Source organism: Strix uralensis, chromosome 1 (assembly GCF_047716275.1).
Source record: "Strix uralensis isolate ZFMK-TIS-50842 chromosome 1, bStrUra1, whole genome shotgun sequence".
NCBI lineage: Eukaryota > Metazoa > Chordata > Aves > Strigiformes > Strigidae > Strix > Strix uralensis.
Window position 1 is genome coordinate 113619497 of NC_133972.1, and position 21438 is coordinate 113640934.

General features: G+C 38.7%; 1 protein-coding gene across 2 annotated transcripts; it reads left to right on the forward strand.

Moving 5' to 3' along the window:
- Window positions 1-768: 768 nt before the first annotated feature.
- On the forward strand, window positions 769-19354 carry LOC141947003 (protein-glutamine gamma-glutamyltransferase 5-like). 2 transcript variants are annotated; one of them, XM_074877528.1, is made up of 14 exons: window positions 769-967; window positions 3831-3908; window positions 6763-6942; window positions 7241-7483; window positions 8440-8558; window positions 9059-9187; window positions 9426-9603; window positions 10483-10615; window positions 11596-11699; window positions 11804-12046; window positions 13394-13720; window positions 14593-14750; window positions 15076-15209; window positions 16151-19354. In XM_074877528.1, the coding sequence occupies exons 4-14, from the start codon at window positions 7285-7287 to the stop codon at window positions 17841-17843; spliced, it is 3417 nt and encodes a 1138-aa protein (XP_074733629.1). In that variant the 5' UTR covers window positions 769-967; window positions 3831-3908; window positions 6763-6942; window positions 7241-7284; the 3' UTR covers window positions 17844-19354. The 2 variants fall into 2 exon arrangements, with proteins under 2 accessions (XP_074733629.1, XP_074733619.1); XM_074877518.1 differs by lacking the exons at window positions 769-967; window positions 3831-3908 and adding an exon at window positions 4127-4470.
- Window positions 19355-21438: the final 2084 nt, after the last annotated feature.

Genomic DNA, 21438 nt, shown 5'->3' on the forward strand with positions numbered 1-21438 from the left:
GGTCACTGTTGCTACTATTATTAAGGTATATGAAAAAAGAGCCAATTAAAAAAATATGGAAGTGCTATAGAGCAAAGGTGAAGTACAGAAGTAAGGCCTACAGTATGACTCAGGTTAGCATTCTACCTGAGTTCTGTTCTAAATATGATGACAATATGCCTTAAGCACAAATGGTGCTGTTGCTTGCTCTTATGAGGTACATATCCTGTAATTGTTTGACCTTTCTGCATTCTGCATATACTGCAACATTATAGGTGTGTGTCTTTCTCATCGGCACTGTGGATATTGGGGAAAAAAAATCCTATTAAATGGAGTGAAAAAGTGGCTTACACAGTTAATGGAAACCCAGTAAGACTAAGAGACAAGAGAGCAAGTAGCTTCATCAGAATGCAAAGCGAGTCCTATGGACCAGCTTGGATGGGAACTGCCTTGAAGGAGTTTTTGGTTTCTTTGTATGAAGACTGGTGGTTTTGTTGTGTCAGAAACCACCTGTAATTATTTAATGCTACTAATTTCCTCCAGCTTCTAGAAAGACAAAGCTGCCATGTACTACTTAAAGCACACAGGCTTCTCGTTTAAGATTTCATTTGAAGCATTTCTTTGTCCTAATTCATCTGTAAATAGCATGTTGTAATACTTCTTACACTCAACAGAGTAGCTGCCAGTGCTTTCAGGTTCTTTAATGAAAGGCACCCTCATTGCAAATTGATTTATGAATTTTAAGAAACTTATGGGTGTGTTCTGTGACAGAGTTCATGTTACTTTGACAGCCTTCTGTCCTTGTAGTATAAAGCGTCTAAATGTCAGATGTGGAACCCTAACAAATGTGTGCTTATTTTAGCATTAATCTATGGCATCCATTTTTTTTTCTTCTCTATCCCCTTTCCTTGTTAGACATCAATATTTCTGAACTCTTGGGAGCAGATAGCGATGCCAGTTAATGACTTCAAATATCCCAACTTGAAAGGTAACTTTTTACTCCATCACTCGTTGCTGTTTCTACAAAATTGTAAGTTTGTTAATAAGGTGAACTCCAGGTCCAGTGATCAAAGAAATACAAGTATATGACCAAGTGCAAAAAGTGACCTTTAGGGATGCCTATGGACACATGCTTAAACTGAGTAGCTAAATTTTTTTAATCACTGTAGTTACCCCAGATTTCCACTAGATGACACTTTCACCAAAACACTTTAATCTCAATTGACATATTTTCTGATTCTTTCCTTTATCCCCTGTTGAGCTGTCATTTTGTGTTCCTTTTTCTTGAAAGGATTCCTTGGATGCTTGATTACTGTGACTTCTCTATTGTTCCCAAATGTATTAGTGATGCTGTGGAACTGCATCAGTGCCATTCAGAGGTGTTCTTTCTGTGATTGCGATGCCCTGTTCTTCAATCCTTGCCCTTTCCTAGTGTCATAATGGGCAATTGAGAGCTATGAAGATTTCAGAGCCTTAGCAGGCATACCACTTGAATTATCAATGCTCATCATATGTCAGTCTGTTGTAATGCAAGTAATATTAAAAAAAAAAAAAAAAACAAAAAACAAAAAAACACCTGTTGTAAAAGGTAAAAGTAGTCTGTACTATTTTAAGTATCAATTACTCCAGAAATTAAAAAATCCTCTCTAAACTATTATGGCATAGAAGCTTGTGCAGTAAGGGCCAAAATCAAGGTCTCCGAAGAAACTTAATAACCTAAATGGTTTAAATATTGCAAGTGCCTAAATCCTCATAAATGTGCTATCCTGCAGAATTTTCAGGCCTGCGTCAGGCATATCTGCTTCTTTGTACACTTCAGGGAATGTTGGATGTGTAAGTAAGATACAGTAGTAATGTGAAGAGAACAGCCTGAGTGAACTATGAGTGACATATTAGTAAAAAAGATGGAGGCAGAGGGGAAAAGCACCCCCAGTTGGGACCAAGGGACTATCAACTGTAGCTTGGCGTACCTTGCTGTAAGGCAGGGAGGGGAACTGTTTCTATCCAGGAGGAGACTCCTTGGATAGAGACAGCAACCTGCCTTGGAGGTCAACAGTCAGGACACACCAGTGTTTAGACAGGCCATAAGCTGAGAGACAAAACCTTTCTTTGAACCATATCTCTACTTCCTGTTTGTGCTCAGTCTCCCATGCCTCTTTCTTAAGTGTGGTGGCCCTGTTGCATGGACTACCTGAGTACAACTCATACGATGCAGGTCTTAGAAGGCAAGAGGGGATAAGAATAGACTGAGAGCACCTAGAGACCTAGTATGCTATGATTTTCTACCTTGTTAAAGATTCTTACTTTAGGCACTTGAGACTTGGGCTTGAGTGAGAGGACTAACCAGTCTGATAGCTGTGAGCTGGCAACAGCAATTGGATGGGTTTGCAAACATGGATAGGCAGGAACTTGGGTATCTGGGAAGCTTTGCTTTGGGGCTGGGTATATATATATAGAGATCCTGCAGAGACAGATAGGCACCAAAGCAGCTTCAAGCATCTAAGCAAGCATACTTACTAAAGTCAGTGACTCATATCCATACAGAAAGTGTTCTTCTCCTGATTCAGGCCTTTATTATTTTAAACTCTTAATTAAGTCTCTTTGAACCCACAGGTGTGGCCACTTACTGATGCTTATTTGTTTTCTTTTATTTGTCACAGGCTTTCCTTTACCAAAATATTTTAGGCAGGTGATTGAACTAGGTGTATTTTAGGGGATTTTAATTTATTTTTGGAAACTATGACCAACTTTGGTACTTTTCTGTTCTCTGGACACTAGTATAGGCATACGTTTATAGGCAGGTTTCCGATGGGTGGCTAGACCACTAACATTCCCATTTTACGTGTTGATTTAAAGTTGATTATGTGTTTATGGCTGCTAAATCATTTCTTATGGAATAGTATTGGTTTTAATTTTTAAATGAGTTGAAGTTTAATAGTCAAATGACAAAAGTAAGAAAGTTTTCGGATATACGAGAAATGGATAAAACATTTAGGATTCACATATTTTTTTCATGTCTGCGTACTGACTAGCCAGATATTTACAAATTTCAAATATGAACACATTGAATGTTATGTTCACTTTCATATGCATGAATCATACAACTATTTTAACCACTCTTCCAAACCCACCGTTGATGTGCTGATTTTTTCTTTGCTTTAATTTCTGTGAAATTATTTCACAATACCTGAGCTGTTATGCTTACTAAGTTATTTCACTGTTAGTTAAGCTGTTTCATTTTATGATTTCTTAAAGCACTGTCTAGAATCCAGGCAGTTATGCGAAACACTGAACGTCAGTCATTCTCTTCTTTCTATATCAATGAACTACTTTTTGGGTGTTTTGGGTTTTTTTAGTTTTAAGGGGTTTTTTTAATCCAAAGTAGAATAACTTAGAGAGATTCAAAGGATACCTTATGGAGTAGAGCTTGGCATAGAGGCAGAAGAAGGATAGGAGGCAGTGGTAGCAATTGCTTGTTCTGGTTTTGTCAGAGGAAATTTCAATCCATCTCTCCTATTTGCAGGCCAGTTTCCTCATCACTGAGTGTGCAGAGGGAACACTGTTGTAGTTGTTTTGGTTTATTTTATTAAATATTTTTGGAACCTAAGAAAAATAATACATTTTTGTGTCAAAATATTTAAATGTTTTCCATTCACAGAAATTATTGAAAAAATCTCAAATGGTTTTCATAATTTTAGGGGAAGGGAGGGGGAATAAGCTAAGAAGCTGAAAAAGTGATGGTGTGCTAGAACATAAATACACACAAAGTATAGGTAAATTTTGTAATTTTTAAATTAAATTTTACTGTCAACTTCTAAAGCATTTAATGTATGTCTCTGTTTATTTTACAGTTTAGCCGGGAAAGTTTATAACTGTTCATTTTACTCTGACCTCCACTTGGAAGCAGTGCTATGCAGACTTTCTGAAAGGTGGGATTTCTGCTTATATTATAATAAAAATGTCCACTGGTGATCATATTCAGAGAGTCTAAATTCAGCTTAAGTCTAATGTTCATTATTGCTTTCCTATAGGTGATTGAAGATGTCTAGCCAGAAGGGAACACTAGGTGCTGGGATTTATGGGAACTTTAAATGGGTAAAAATAATGGCTTACATCGAAATGTGTTTAGATTCATCCTGGTCTTAAAATATTTTTGAGACATGGCAAGTTGTGGGATGTTGAGAGTACAGGTGAGGTACGAAGACCTCTCCCTCCCTTCAGCCGCAGGACTCTCCCTAATAATGCTGGAAGTTAAAATGAATCATTTATGAGCATCAGTAGACACATGGGTGGGGCCTTTTTGTAAACTGGTATTTTGTTGATGCAATACATGTGACAGCCTTTTAGTTCTGAATATAAATGTTACTGAGAGGAAATTAGGTTGGTTCGCAGAGGAGATCAGCCAGACCTTGCAGTGCATCTTGCTGAGGAGCAGGTACCTCCACCAGTACTGTGCTTCAGATACCAGTACATGTAGAAGAAAAATGGAAGGTGAGTGTCTTGAAACTTTACTATCACTTGACTCAGTACTGAAAGAGAAAATAATTAAATGGTCAGATGTAAGGACAAAAAAAAATTGTACATATTGCTGTGTGGAATCAAGTCTAGGGATTACTTCTATGGTTTATATTTTATTTGTGGACTTAGCGAGAAAGAAAAAACCCAACTTCTGAAAAAAACCCCTTCCCTTTTATAATGGAAAAAGAGAGCTATGGAGAAGAATTGGTGAAAAAACAGCCAATTCTGAGAAGAAGAAAGAGCATGGAAAAGAATATATTTTATTGCCAACATAAACTGCAAAGTACTAGTTTTCAGTATTCTCATGCTAGAAGCAATTATTTCACAATGGATACCTGATGTATTCTCTCTGGAATGAAGGCAAAATGTGAATTGATAGAGAAAACCAAGTGACTGGTATTGAAGGCTGGGTTTCTACCAGAGAGAGAAACCCAGTAAGAGATGTGAAACTGATTAGCCTTTAGTATTTTCTCTGAGCTGCCTTTGCTTAAGAAGGCAATTGTTAACTCCTTTGTGATCCAGTTGTGATAATTAACTTTGATAAGCAAACTGTGGGCTGGCTTTAGAGAACTTCCCTGTGAAACATGTAATATCTCAACTCCCTGATGTTCTGGTTCAGCTGGATTAATAAGTGAATGAAGTGTAGTTGTCTGGGTTTATAAACGCCTCCAGAGGATGGGTGAGGATCTGTCAGGTTCTTTCAGTGTTCTTGACCACAGGAGTTGGTCATGTGTGCTATACACACTTCTAATCCTTTCTGTTGAACCAGAACTCTTTCTTGTCAGCAGATATGATGCATTCATGAGCAATAATGATGCAATGCCTTGCCGTATTTTTTGGTTGTTGTTGATAGTGTGCATTCTTTTAACATAGGTAACGCCCAGGTTTGCATTTTTCTGCTGATTTCTGCTGAAGAGCTGAATGACCAATTCATCACCAAATTTAAATAGTTAGATGAAAAACGAAATTATTTTAGTTCAAGGAAACAAATCAGAAGAAGCTGGGGTTTTGTTCTTTTTTTGTTTCTTCCTTACCCATACTCCCAATTCATTTTAATTATGATTTACTTCAGGCTGTGATCCTGGGAAACTCCACTGGTTTGCGTTAAAAGTGTCCCGATCCCAAGGCCTTAGCTAAGAGTCTCCTTTTATGTGGATACACCCTTGTTTCTGGATGGGAAAAATTAGTTTCCCCTAAATAGCAACTCTGTATTCAACTTAGTGCCAACACAGAGAGTTGCATTGTTTGGTTGTTCTGTAGTTTTAGCAGGCCCAAACTTAACCTTGTAGAATTAAAATAATATACATGACTTCATAGTTCAGTAAGCCCAATTTCCAAAACTGCTGAGAATCTGTGGCTCCCATTGTCTTCAATTAGAGTGAAACACTTCTGAAAATAAGAAGTTGTATGCAAATAAGTAAAAATCAGTGTTGCCACCCATCCTTCTGGCACCAGGATCATAATTACCCCTATGAAATGAGCGATATCCAGGCAAGATGCCTAAGTGGGAATCAGCTAAGATTTTTGTCAAGCTAATCATAGCGCTTGGGATATATTGTCAGCATTTTTTTTAATGTCACAATTCTTGAATATTTCCTTTTGCTCTAAGTTCCTCAAAGATGTCTGCAAACCTTTTATGACTTTGAGAAATGCAGATTGAGACATTTTCATGCATATTTAACAGTATTTACAATTTGGGGGGGATATTTATTCATATCTCATTTGGAGTGCCACTTAAGCTTTCAAACTTCTACATTTGTTATCAAATCTTTTATTTATTCAATTTATTATTTCATTCTATAAAAAAAACCTCTCAACTGCTAGCATGTGCAAAACCTTTTCTTTCTAGCTGTGGTTGAAAAGTAACTGTCTATAGACAGCATGTTGTAATGTGGAGAGAATATTATAATGCAAAATCAATTTTGCAAGTAGAGATACTAATATCATCCCTTGACATCAGGTATTTATAAAGCAAGAAGGCACTATATAAAAGATGTGAAACTTGTAGCACAGCTTTATAACTCAAAGCATTATACAAGTTTCCACCTGCAAGCTAGAGAAGTGGTAAGCTTGTAAAGGTACTCTTTTTGGATCTATGCCCCAATCTCAGTGTTGCTGATTTTTAAATGAACCCTTGAATGAATTTTTAAAAACAGTTATCTCTGTCTTTCATCATTATCTCCTCTTTCATGTAATCTTCACCTCAGCCATGATGGGAACTCAATTACCTGTTTTTTCCTTTGTGTTCCTTTCTCCATCCTGCAGTCATTGAGCTGGGAGAAGTCGACCTGAACTGTCCTTCCAACTGCCAGATTCATAATACCCATTTCTTTGGAACTGACAAACAGATAATAAGGAGAGGGCAAGCCTTCAGCTTCTATGCTCGCTTCCAAAATCGGGAATGGGATGACTCCGTGGACCAGGCTATTTTCACTGTGGAGACAGGTAGTCACTCTCAGACTCTGTAGTCTTTCCCAGTCCTTTGCTGGTAAGTAGTATTTCCCATAGCCTTCAGTGGCAAGTAGTATCTACTCATTCATCTTCTGTGTGAAGAGACTACCTTCCCCTGGCTCAGGCAGTTCTGCTAACATGTAAGGTTTTCTCACTCTGCTACAGAAGTGGCAAGTGAAAAAGAAATCCACCCTTAGGAGCTTTGCATTGCAAATGACAGCTAAGCAAATTACTTGCCTTTTACATGTGCTTTATTTAGTCTGATTGAAGTTGTATTTATTTTCCTGAAAAGGCCTCAGACCCTGTGAATCAAATGAGACAAAATGTACCTTCCCAATGGGCAGATGTTTAGATCAAACCTGCTGGAGTGCTTCCCACAAAGTTCATCAGCCAAAATGCATCAATATCAGCGTGTTTCCTCCCTCCAATGCCTGCATTGGCCGTTATATTCTCAATATGCAAATCACATCTTGTGGTCACACCTATCAGCGATGCCTTGGAGATTTTTATGTCCTTTTTAACCCTTGGTGTGCAGGTAAGAACTTTAGTGATCAGATAGTTTTAAGAAAAATGCTAGTGATGAGTAAAACTGTTGAATATATTTATTACTTAGCTGGTAAGTAAGGGGTGGAGTCACAGAAATAAGGAGAAACAAGAAGGGATTTTGTTTTGTTATTTTTCAGTCTTTCCTCCAAGTTTAAGAGTGTCTTAAGCCAGTGTTTTGATTTGGTTTCTTAATGGTAATAGGGGTGCAGTGTAATTTTTCCCCCCACTTTCACAGTGGCTTGACGGGACAAGAAGCATTGGGTGCAAACTGAAATACAGGAGGTTTCCTCTGAACGTCAGGAAACACTTTTTTACTGTGAGGGTGACTGAGCCCTGGCACAGGTTATGTAGAGAGGCTGTGGAATCTCCATCCTTGGAGATATACAAAAGGCACCTGAACGTGGTCTTGGGTAGTTAACTTCAGGTGTCCCTGCTTGAGCAGGAGGGTTGTATGAGATGACCTCCAGAAGTCCCTTCCAACATCGACCATTCTGTGATTCTGTGAATTCTGTGGTATCACCATGAAATAATACAGTAGAAATACAAATGAAATTCTGTAGATCTGGTTCTGGTAACAAGCAATTCTGGACCTTGCAAAAATCATTACATGGCAAATATGCACATTGTCTGTGCTTTTGATTGGATCAAAATCAGATACCCAACACTAAGTGCACAGTATTTGACTCCTAGAACAGCTCAGTGTGAAGATAAATTGCAAGCTCTGTAATTCAGGTCTACTACAGCAGGGGAGACTTAATAAAGATAATATCTGCCTGTAAGTAGAAATGAATTGTCTGTGAACATTTAAAAATCCTGCACCCTTGAACATGTTTAAAAGTATAAATCAAAAATAGGTAGGAAAAGAAAGGGATCCAGTGAAATAGAAGATACAGAAGTTCTAGAAATGTGCATATTTTCTGACTGATAGCTCTGCATCTTTTCCAGATGACCCTGTATATATGGACAATCAGGCCCATAGAGAAGAATATGTTCTGAATGAACATGGGATACTGTATGAAGGAGTTCACAAGCATATTACCTCTCGACCATGGCATTTTGGACAGGTACTTTTTGAAGACTTGTTTAGAAGTAGATGTTATCCATATGCAGATAAATGAATTGTTATCCATATTTTTTCAGAAATGCATGCTATGTTATGTAGTGGGTAAGGTTTTTAGGACCAGTCCAGACTATGCACGCACAAAACAAAATGTCTGAACATCTCACTGTAGCCCACACAACTGGAAGGAACTTTTCTGTAGTAAAATTAAGGAACTGCAGCATGTTCTTGGAAGAGGTGAAGCAGAATATTGTTCTGCTGAAGGAAAATTATTCTATTGGACAAACATAAGCAAAAATTACATGTTTTTCCCTTTGGTTTTCCTTCAGGCAGATAGACAAAACCATGCATACCACTAGGAGCTATGCTTGACTAAAAAAAAATAAAAGACAAGGGAGGAGAGAGGGCAGCTGATATGCATGAAAAAAGTTAGATTATTGACAAGAAAGAAACTTTATCAATGTCAGAATACCAGGATACCTGAGTTAACTTCTCTTTCCTCAGTTTGAAGATGGGATTCTGGATATCTGCTTGAAGATCCTAGACATGGGTGCAAGTTACCATCATGGCTCTGATCGTGACCATTGCTGGCGCAATGATCCTGTGCATGTCAGCATGGTGGTAAATCATATGGTAAGACTTCTAGTGGTGTGTGACCCCTGAATAGATTGGGTCACACTTCATTGAATTATAGAAGGGCAAATTACATTGTAATCTAGCACAGTATGAGTAGCAGGGAAAATCTTTTCTGTGCTCAGACTCACAGGAAAAACTAACTTGTAACACTAATCTCTGACGATTTTGTGATATGCTTAGGATGTGAAGACACAGTCAGCTATTTGAAAAGGTTGTTTTTCTTTTCTCTTTCTAGATAAGCAGCCATACCACTAACAGTATCATGAAGATTCCAGAAAACAATGATTACCTGAAAGGAACAAAACCATTCTCCTGGAATGGAAGTGTCCCTATTCTTCAGCAGTGGTACAATGGCAGATGCAGGCCGGTCAGATATGGGTACTGTGGGTCTCTTGCTTCAGTAATGTGCACAGGTAGGATATTTCAGTCTGCCCTTACCTAGTTATGCAAAAAGGAAGAGAGAAAAACAGGATCAAAAACATCTGACCTTAAAAACTACCAGAAGAATATATTACTCATAAGCATTTTACTAGAAAAGAAATGGAATATTTTTCTCTTCTTATGGTATGGAATGACTCCTAACAGTGTTTATTATCAACCTATTGCTTTCCTATACAGTGTGAAGAAAAGCAGTACTGTTTTTTCTGTGACCTTTATACCATGCAGCTCTCAATACTGCAGCTTTTATTAAAACACAGAGCAAGTGCAGCATCTTGGAGCTGAAATTTATCCTTTGGGTTAGGTTTGAAGGATGAGAAAAAAATGCTGTTATGAAGAGGAAGAAGACCTCTAGCAATGTCTCCTCCAAAATATAAAAGCAGCAGGCTACTATCTTTTTTTACTGCAAAGGATAATAGTGAACTAAACTCTACAGACAAAAAAATTGAGTTCCAAATTTATACCACTTATTTATTGAACCTGCTTCTACATTGAAGAAAATTGTTGATATTCTGTAGTTGAATCTCTATGTACTACAGTCTGTTTAAGAAAAATTACAGTGTTTTATTAATGCAGGATCAGGTTTGTTATTTTTGAACTTACAACAGATCCGGTTTTGTTTGGTTGGCTGGTTGGGTTATTTTAAGCTGGAAGAGTAACAAGTCATGCCTTTCTGCTAGGCTCTCTTCAGATTACTTTTCAAAAGAAGTTTTGAAGACAGCATCAATGCACCCCAAATATTGCCTCCTATCTGTGTGTTTATATAGTTGCAAAGTAGAATATAGGAAAACTATTTATAAAATAAGTGAAGGATTTGCTTGATTAGTTAATCATTAATATTTTTTTCCTTGCAGTGATGAGGTGTTTGGGAATTCCAAGCCGTGTTGTCACAAACTTCTGTTTTCCATGCTCAATTGAGAATCCCCTTGGTATCAATGAGATTTTTGATTGTACTGGAAAAAACCTGTGTGGTAAAGACAAGCTATGGTAAATAAGAAATAAATAAGCTTTTTTGGTTCTGTCAAAATTAAGTGATAGAAAGACTAGTATAAATCTAACAAATCAGTGTCTCATTCTTTGGTGTGGCAAGGCTGTTCAGTTTCCTAATAATGCATTTCAAAAACATAAAATTACTGAAGAGTCAATCTGCTCAATATACATTTTCAAAAAAGAAAAAAAAACCCACTTGTGAGAATAGGGCCATCAATCTTAGTAGCTGTAAAAATATTAAGTAGATCATGAAATGCAAGGGAAAATTTATCACAAATTAGGACTATTATCTTCAGTCATAATCACTTGGTTGAGATTTATGTTGTCTTCCTGAGGTTCCTTATCATGGATTGCTTCATTCTTATAAACCTTTCAATTCATGTTCATATAACTATGACATTATCACTCATCAGAGCAGAATTTTGAATTTTCACCCTTGACCTGTATGTTCATATTTTCACTACACCAGAATTTTTTTTTGTATCCGAGTCTGATCTGTGAGAGCTTTTAATGAATGTTCTGCCCTTTCACATGTCAAAAAGATGAGGTCAAACTGAAATACTGAGGGAATTACGATCTTATTTTAGCACAAAAGACTTAAGGGTTTATTCTTTGTTAAGCCATTAAAAAGAATACTAAGACAGTATGTGATTTTCCTCTAAAGAACAGGAAGAAAATGATAGGAAAACAAACTGCTTAAACAAAACAACTGTGCTGGTACGTTATCAACTGAAAAAAAAGGGCTATAAGAAGAATGTTTTGCAATCAGGTCTGCAGGGTTCTGGAACAAATTTCCAGTCTGAGTGATATAAAGCAAAACAAACAACTCCTGTCCCCAAACATCATTAACAGTGCTAAGACACAGAGAGTCTTCAGTTGATTAAAAGGTTATCTCTGACATGGTTTTCCTCCATCATAAAGCATTGAACTTGGTGATCCAGGAGATGTCTTTAATGCTATATTTCTGCATCCTACAGGCGATATCACTGCTGGAATGAATGTTGGATGGCTCGCAGAGACCTAAATCAATGCTGTGGTGATTGGCAGTGTCTGGATCCAACACCTTTGGAAACGGGCAGAGGTAACTGCTTACTATAACTGTAACTGATTTCATCAGCTTATGTTGTTGAGTTTCTCTACTACTCAGGTTACAATCTATTATAACATTTTTGTTATCTGGCTTAGGTTTAGCTTGCAGCGGTCCTACATGGGTTCGAAGCATCAGAGAAGGGGAACTGGACTTGGACTATGACGGTCATCATATGTTTTCTCGAGTAAATTCAAACTATGTTGGCTGGCTTTCCCAAAACAATGCCAAAAAAACAAAATTTTTCTGCGACACTTGGCCATGTGGACAACATCTAATCACCAAGAGTGTTGGCAGTGAGCAATTCGAAGATATCACCGGGGCTTACAAGTATGAACTAGGTATGATGAAAAGTCATTAAATGAGTTAGAGGAAATTTTAAATGCCAATTGTATAAAATTATCAGTGTAATCTGTCCTGTGTTAAAATGAGTAGAACAATTTGAATTTATCTTTTTTAGAGAAAGAGGAAGATGCCTTTCTGTTCAAAGATCTTGATTCTTAAACTTCTAAACGTATTTAGATGATTCAAACAAAGCACACAGTAATTACATCCATTTAGGCTAGGCTAGGCTGTTTCTGTTGGAAGGGATTTACAGCGATCATCTAGTCCAACTGCCTGAGCGTTTCAGGGCTGACTAAAAGTTAAAGCATATTATTAAGGGCATTGTCCAAATGCCTCTTAAACACTGACAAACATGGGACATAAACCACCTCTCTAGGAAGCCTGTTCCAGTGTTTGACGACCCTCTAGGTAAAGAAATGTTTCCTAATTTCAAGACTGAACCTCCCCTGATGCAGCTTTAAGCCACTCCCATGTATCCTATCTTGGGATCCCAGGGAAAAGAGCTCAGCACCTCTCTACTGCCCCTCCTCAGGAAGCTGTAGAGAGCAATGAGGTCATCCCTCAGGCTTTTCTCCAAACTAGACAAACCCAAAGTCCTCACAGGACTTGCCTTCCAGCCCTTGAAATATCACTATTCATATGCATATGTTTTAGTCTCACCTATACAGTAGTTTAAAATATTAGCAGACTTTAGACAATCTAAAAAACCCAAATTCTTTTAAACCCAGGATTAACTTCTTACTTGTTGCTTCTTGTACCAGGTCTGTCAGAAAATATGCTTACTTACAAAATTCTTACATTATTAGGATATTCTGCTGTTCTTACTTTGGGCTACTAATTACTGATTTTCATCTTCCGGTAGTAGGTAGGAGTTCAGCCAGCAAAATTGCCTAAAGAAATGAAAAGTGGACCACAGTTGATTGTAAAATTGCAAGCTCTGCAGTTTTGTTTGAACAAGAATGAAAAAGAAAACAATTGGTAGTTTCTTTGTTTGAATGGTGTATTTTACCTTTTGAGAGACATGATAGCATTTCATATTCACCCTAACCCTTATAGTTATATTTTGAATTTTGCACTAATTATACATTTTGAGGTTTACATGACTTTTAAAATTTAACTAATTAGAGTAAAATATTTTTTAATGTTTTTCTGAGATATTTATTGTCTTCTATGTATTCAGACTACCATATTTTGTGTTTTGTTATCTGGTGGATTTGTTCTACACCAAGACACTACATTAAGTTCCAGGAAGGAGGAGAAAGGAATTTAATTATCTTTATTATTTGGGTAGATATGACTTCTTGGCCTCCAGCAAATTCATTATCATGTATCTTCGTCAACAGGTTCTGTGAAAAACAAAGAAGCTTATTACCGGGCTTACAGAAGAATTCACCCAGGCTACTGCAATGCTTCCAACTGTCATATTGAGAGAGAGTTATCATCCCTGAAAAACCCATTTTTGAGTGACTCTGGTATTAACATGAGGTTGAAGATGGCTAACTGCCCAATGTATGGTGAAGATGTTCAACTGCACTGGGTGCTTGAAAATTTGCGTAGTGAAAACAAAAACCTGAAGTTTAATTTGTGTGCACAAATAATAACCTACAGTGGTTGCCCAATGGATCAATTTTGGAAAGACAGTGTGAATGTCACATTAGGTCCAAGGGAAGGTAAGAAGGTGAATTTGTCTAATACCCTTTTGTCCACTGTTCTTTTCAGGAGATAGTTTGGTTTTTAGGATTAGTGGAGACTTCCTAATAGTGGTGGGAAGTGAAATGAATATAATGTTAAATATTGACAGCTAAATTCACTTTAGGCTGATCACTCAAAAATCAACACAGTGTCAATACTGCATGTACATTGACAGGTAAATCATAGTCTTTCCTTAATTTCTCAAGGCTTAGAGATTCTTACGATCATTTAAAAACTTGTTTCCACTAAAAGTTCAATTCTGGATTCTATATTCAATACAAAGATAAAGATGCAGCTGTCTATCAGAAAAGCAATTTCTTTCCTTTGGCCAGAGGATATTAGCCACTGTAAAATACTGTAATTATTTCTACATATAACATATGCTGTGGAGTGCAAAGATGTATCAGAACATAAACACTTGTTTTCATGGTTAATATATTTTTCTGGAAGAAAAATGATCCCTTTAATTAAAACACATCATTATAAGATGAAATTTCATACCTGATATTAACATTCTGTTTTACCAAGCTTTAATTTGACTACATTTGAGTTATTGCTTTAAGAATTACACTGGAATGGAACATTTCCAGATTTTGAATAATAATAATAAACCAACCTCCTTGTAAATGCACTGATATAGTTCTATTAACTGAAAACTGTGAAGCTGGTTGTTGAAGGTAGCAATGTATCACCCTAAGCCAGAAAAAATAATGTCTGTTTTCAAAGATGCTGGTATAACTTAACATTTAATTAAACCATTCTAAGCACCAGTTAAACTTTAGGAGGAAGGAAAGTGGAAATATTACCCAAAAAAATCAGAAAAAATAATTAAAATAAATTTGTTTTACAGTGAAAAAAATTCCACTGTGTATATCATATAGTCAATATGGACCTTATCTCTGTGATCACAACATTATGAAAGTAGTTGCTGTCTCAGACCCAGAGTGTGGAGAAGTTCTGATGGTGAGCAGGGATATCGTGATCAACAGGCCACCTGTTATTGTAAAGGTAAAGACCTTTAATTATGGGATTTGTGATCTAAGGAGCAGACTTAGGGACTCTTACTGGCCACTTCCTAGGTACAGTCCTGATAAACCTTTCTTTTTCTCTTTTCTCTTATGGTATTTTTTATTTGAGCAAGATCAGTGTGATTTTAAATGTATAACAGAGTTCTAATCTAAGTCAAGATTGATGTCTAGAGATCATAAAAGTAAATCAGAAACGTGTATGAATAATCCTTTTATTTTTCTTTTTTTCTTACATTTTATTTACTTCATTGTTAATTATGTAAGGGTTACAAAACATGAAATGTGTTTGTTTATTTTCTGAGTAGCTACTGAGCCAACCCAGGCTGAAAGTACCATGTACTGCAGAGATCTCCTTCTGCAACCCTCTCCAGGAAGATATGAAGAACTGTGTAATGACATTAGAAGGCTGTGGTTTATTCAAAGAGCCGATGACCATTGAGTAAGATCATCAGTTATTTAAACGGGGATAATATTGGGGGTTAACTAAGGTATGCTAGATCAGAGCAGGTTTTGAGGAAGACAATAGTTCTGATATTTTTGGTGTTTAGGACCTGAACAGGACTTTTATCCCCTTATTACTTTGAGACTCCATTAAAAGCATCACTCCTCTTGAAACCGATGGATCATTTAGAGCTCTCAAGATATGCTGCTGCTTCATTTTTCTCAAGATTTAATTTAAGTGTGTGTTTCAAATTTCTGTCTGAAAGGGAATGCACTCTTTTCTTTACAAGAAATTCTAGCTGGGTCCTCCATCCCTTATAATTCTATTGAGTTTATAATAGAATTCCTCTAAATATTCATGAACTAGCACCACATACGTGAACAATTAGAAAATGACAGTGAGAAATAGTAATATGTATTCTAAGCTCATAACACGTTAATCACAGGAAGCTGGAAACTTCCACGATGGTATAACATCCTAGGAAAAGTAGCTGTTCATTAATATGCATTGCTGTTCTTCATGACAAGAACTGACAGAAGTATGACTAGTTTTGAGGGAAGCAATTAGGAATTGTTCTCACTGAATAATAATGAACTTGATTCCACAAAGCTGCCCAATCCAATATAGACGGCTGAAAATGGGAAGCAGTAAATACACCTTTGAGGCAGAAAGGTGCTAAGTTTTTGAAGAATTCAAGAGAGTATCATGAATGAGTTTCCAATTCCAATTATAGAACTGACTGTGGGAGTTTTCCACCATGCTTTTCAAAACCTTGAATGTATTTTTTTGGAGGAAGGCAAGAATAACAAAGTTGTCATAATAGTTTGTCTCTGAAAACATGTTGTAGCAAATCAAACCTAATTGTGTACGCTCATCCTGTAGCATTTCAGGTCTCTGAGCTACCCAAGTTCCTAATTCTTTTCCTTCTCTCTGTCCAGTTTGGGAACACTGGCATCCAACCAACAGGCACGGACCATCGTGGAGTTCACACCTTACAGGCTTGGCAGCCACCGTCTCCTGGCCAATTTTGGATGCCACAAGTTTGCCTACTGCAAGGGATGCACCAAGGCTGAAGTGTGTTGCCCCACCGGCCAGAATGGCACCTTGCCTGTCAGCCAGAATGGGTCGCTCCCGGTGTGTGAGAATGGCTCCCTCCCCATGAACAGCTCTGGGCCTGTTCCTGTGGCAGACCCTGCGTTCAACTCCATGTGTGAATATATATGTATCCCAGTGTGCAACCCAAACTGCAGTGCTGGGGGCCAGCCTGTTTATGACTTCGTGTACCTCCCTGCGGGCCATCCCTTATGCAACTCCATCTGCAACCAAGGTTTCAATCCAAGCATCAATCCTGGTTTTGACCCAGGATGCGATCCTGGCTTCCGTGTCATATGCGAGACTGTGCCTCCAGCTACATGCACCTCAATGCCTCCGTCCGTATATGGCTCCATGCCTGCCCCAACATCCAACCCCGTGTGCCCCCCTATGCCTCACGTGGTGTTTGAGACAGGCCCTGCTCCCTCACACCAGCCTGGAGGTGGAGGGGGGCCGATGTCCTACTCTGTCTCTGTCCCCGCCAATAATGCGGTGAGTGCCCTGCTGACACACTTCATGGCTGGCTCCAGTCCTACTGTGGCAACCCAGGCAGTCCCTACCCATATGTCTGCTCCGCCATCCCACCCCGTGTGCTCTCCAGTAGTCCACACCGTCGGCAGTCCGATGCCAGCACCAGCTGCCGTTTCAGTGCCAGCTGCCTCCATCTCACACGTCGTCTGTGGCTCCACGCCCTCTCCCACAGCCCAGCCTCCATGTGGCCCAATGGCCACTGTGCCCTCCCAACCCCTGAGCGCCCCGGTAGCCCATGGCATGTGCTCCCCAGGCCCCTGCCCAGCAGCTTCCCCGGTGCCCCGTTCTACCACCCGTAGCACCACCCCAACAGGGCTGCAGATGGGGAGCACCCCGGCAGCCCACTCGCTGTACTCGGCAGCCCCCCGCCCCGTGGGACCCCCAGCATCCCACTCACTGTGCTCCCCGGCCTCCCGCCCAGTGGGGCCCCCCGCGGCCCACTCACTGTGCTCCCCCACCTCTGTCTCGCTGGGGGCCGCAGGGGGCCGCCCCGCCAGCGTGCCCGCTGCTCGCCCCGAGGACTCGTCGGCAGCCTGCCTCCCATGCTCCCCGGCCCCACGGCCCGTGGCAGCTGCCACGGCCCGCTCTCTCTACACCCCCACCTCTCGCTCAGTCTCCCGGGTCATGGGCACCCCAGGGTCTCGCTCAGTGTGCGGCCCTCAGTGGGGTCCCTCCTGTGACACCACCACTCGCTTGGGCTCCCAATCCATGTGGGGACCCTCCTCCCGCTCAGCATGGAGCCTTGTGGGGCACTCGGGCTACTCCCACTTGTCCCGCACTGCCTATGGCACGCTCACGCGCCCTCCGTACAGCTCCCTGTCCCGCTCCTCCTACAACACCTTGTCCCGCTCTGCCTACACCACCCTACCCCGCTCCACCTCTGCCTATGCCACCCTGCCCCGCTCTGGGTCGCGGCCCTCTGGCAGCACACTGGCCCAGGCAGGGTCCCGCACGCCCTGGAACCCCGAGAGGAGCAGCCTCACCTACTTCAAACGCAAATACCTCTAATGGAGAGAAACCTGGGGAAAAGCCAAAGCCAGTGAATTAAAGCCTGTGTGCAGATGCTTTGAAAGAGGTTAGAAATAGGGTGATGGAGAGCCGCGTGTGTAGTCCTGAGTATTTATCCACGCATTTGAGATGTGCCAGAAAGCAGGCTGGTAACCGACTGCTGAGGGATGCATTTGATGTAATACTCGTATGTCTTGAGATACGGTACGGTGGAAGTGACAAATGAACATGCTCCCCGTGGAGCCATCGTGACAATGGTTGCACAGTGCAGGTAATCAGACTTACTTGCTCGGTCAAGCTGTTTTATAAATGATGTGCTTTCACTCTCTCTTCTCTTGATTTCTTGCAATGTGTATTTCTCAGATGTCCCTAGGCTACAGCACGCATTGCAAATCTCTCTCCCTGCATAAAATGTGCTGTCCTTGGGACGCTGCAAAGAGGTGGCAGCAGACCTCCTTACATCTTGTCTAACAGACATTGGGCCTCTGAGGCCCAGTATTGTTGTGACTCAGGTCAGTTCTGCATGCACTCATATTTTCTTAGTTAGGAGGCAATGAAAACTATGGAGGTCATGGAGTAACTAAGTTGTTACAAATCAACTGAAGAGTTTAAAAAAAGTAATAAATTTAGTGTTACTACTCTTGATGTATTACAGTTCCAGTATCAGCAATCCAAAGGTCAGATTAGAAAGGCTGCAAAACTCGATGAATGATTAATACCAATTTATTGGCTTTCACAACTGAATGTTTTTCATGTAGTATGTTCCAAAAATTTTCTCATATATATTACATGCATTTAGGTTCATGGGGAAAGCTCTGATTCCAAGGCTGTATCTTTTTGATTCAATATAGCTAGGAAACTTCTGTCACCAGACCTGAACTAGAGAAGAAAGAATGATGTTATCCTTTCTTTCCAACACCCAGCCCTCCCAACTGAAAGGTTAAGAAAGTGAACGAAAATGTATTATGTCTTTTTCAGATAATTGATTCTGTTTCAATTATAACCTTCTCCCAGAGTTTTAGGAGTCAAAATCATACATCGTTGTAATGGAACTGCCCATGAATTTTGGATTTGCTCACAAGGATATTGAATTTACTGACAACATCTCCCATCCCTCCCTTATTTTCCTCTAGTGCTCCATTATTTTTAGTAGCAAGTGTTAGTAGGGTTTTGTGGTAAGATAATTTTGCTGGTGCTGCATAATCTTCAGTCATGTAGCAATAGTATTTCAGTAGTATCACTGTAGTTCACACCCCTATGCTCTGTGATGAGATTGAGTAACCTTCTGAGGATTTATAAAAGGTGTGGTGTCAGATGGTAGCTATGAACATGCCAACACAATCAACACTACATAGTAATTCTGAGTACGGTAGAAGAAATATTTGCCTGCATATTGTAGTAGGGTGGTCATAACTCAGTGACTTGTTTTTTACAGTTTCAATAGTCTCTGTTAGGTATTTGCTGAGAATTTCTTTGCCTGACTGACAATAAAAATAGAAATTTAAAAACCACCTGTAATTTTGTTGTTTTGGTATCTTTTCCAGTAATGCCTCTTCAAAAGTAGGGAATCAATCTCTCCAGATGTGCTGGAATGTGAAATCTTCCTTTCACTCCATTTCTGCGATATTTCCTTTTCCTTTCCCTAAAGTCTGAAACCAACACTTCAAAATAAGATCTAAAGTTAGGGAAAATCTATAGATTTCCTGCTATACCTGAAATACTCAATTTGGTATTAAAGCAAAAACTCAGCCATCCCCTTTGCTCGCAATAAACTTTCCACATGCAAATGCTGCATGAGTTTTTCCTTTGCTTTCATGGTATGCAAAACTCAAAGTCCACAGAAATGGCAAAATGAACAAATCTTTGGTTGACAGAGGAAGAGATATAAAAGATACCAGCAATACTTAGTTAAGAAAAAATGTGATTTTTTTGAGAATGTGTTAATAATACATGGCACCTACATCATTACCAAATAACATTTCAGATTTTTGTACCCAGTAGTGGTTTGACTTCTCTGATTTTCCTCATTTCTGAGAATGAGCCTGATTCCATACTTCAGAAATGCCAAAGATTTGGTCCCAACCTAGTAATGTCACTGGAGTTGTCGACGCTGTGTGCAAACTTCACTCCCCACTCTTCTTGCCATATGTGCTGAATAGACATTGCTTTTGAAAACTGTATCAAGCTCATCATAATTAGAGCTATAGAGGATAACAGAAATCCTTCGAAGTTCAAAATTATTCTAATACTTAAGAAATTACCTTGAGTGTGTTGTTGTCACACACATCCTAGTAATAACAAAAGGTAGATTGTAGTCTCCTAGCAAAGTCCATTTTACAGCCTCATATTCATTTGATGGTGGTGGGGAAACGCTAAACAAACAAAAAAACCCCAAAACCAATAACAACAAAAAACCCCACCAAACAACAGAATTTAAATTATCTCCTTCTTAAATGTTTATAAGTGAAAGGCTCCAACATCTGTTTTATAAGGTATCTCCTATCATAAGAGGCGTGGTTTAAATTTCCACAAAATTTTTGTTCTCTTTGTGAGTTGGTTTGTTTCTGGGTTTTCTTTGTTTGTTTTTTTTGTTTGGTTTTTTACTCCAAAAATGACATGTTTGGCTGTCTCAAATGCGCTTTCTTGAAGTAGAACCCACAAGAAATTAATTATTTTTTTTTCTAATGCATTTAACATATTGAAGATTAACAGTATTCTGTAATGTGGTGTGATACATAAAGAAGTCTATTTTAGAGAATGGGAAGACAACTCAAGCATGACAGTTATAGTGATCAGATATTGCATACCGTGTTATCATCTTTATGTGTTCAGGAATACATTTCTAATTTTAATCTCAGTTCAGACGCGTTTTATTTAAGTGAGGGAAATATATTCACTTGTCTCTAGGCCAGTGAAGGTGAAAAAAGGCAATTTCTCATACATTATTATAGTTACCCTTTCTATGATTTAACATAATAAATGGGAGTACTGGAATTTATTTTTGTGTGCAACTAAAATAAGGTTGTATTTCTTTTAAAGATGAAGAAATATGTGATAATTTTCAGTTCTCATCCCTAACAGTTCATTAGATCTTTACAAATCTTTTTCTAAATGAGCAGTTATGAAGATTTAGCTGCAAGTTAACTGTTTCAAACTTTAAATGCTTAAGTTTTGTGCTTCTTTGGACATTTGCTGGTCACATACCATAAAATTCCTGATTGAAATGTGATTTATTTTTATATATTCCATTACCTGAAAGAAAAATATTGAAATGTATAACTCAATGAACCAATTTCCTACCAAGCATTAGTTACAGACATAGGTTAAATTTGATATATTGTATCAGACAAGAAGATTAAATTAGAGAAACACTATATTCATTTTACTTAGTGTTAAAACCAGACAAAATCTTTTGGAACATGCACTATGAAGTGTATAAAAATAAACAAATGAAATATGCTGACCAGGAAAACATGAGAAAATATTCAAAATACAAAAGATGATGAGTATTTATTTTTTTGTTATGCATCAATTTTATGTCATCTGTTGTACACTTCCATTATACCTGAATTTTCAAAACTTGATTTTTTCATAC

Coding starts and splice junctions, on each gene's coding strand:
- LOC141947003 (XM_074877518.1), top strand. Junction 6,943..7,240: donor TATTTTCACTGTGGAGACAG/GTAGTCACTCTC, acceptor TTTCCTGAAAAG/GCCTCAGACCCTGTGAATCA. Junction 13,721..14,592: donor CACATTAGGTCCAAGGGAAG/GTAAGAAGGTGA, acceptor TTTGTTTTACAG/TGAAAAAAATTCCACTGTGT.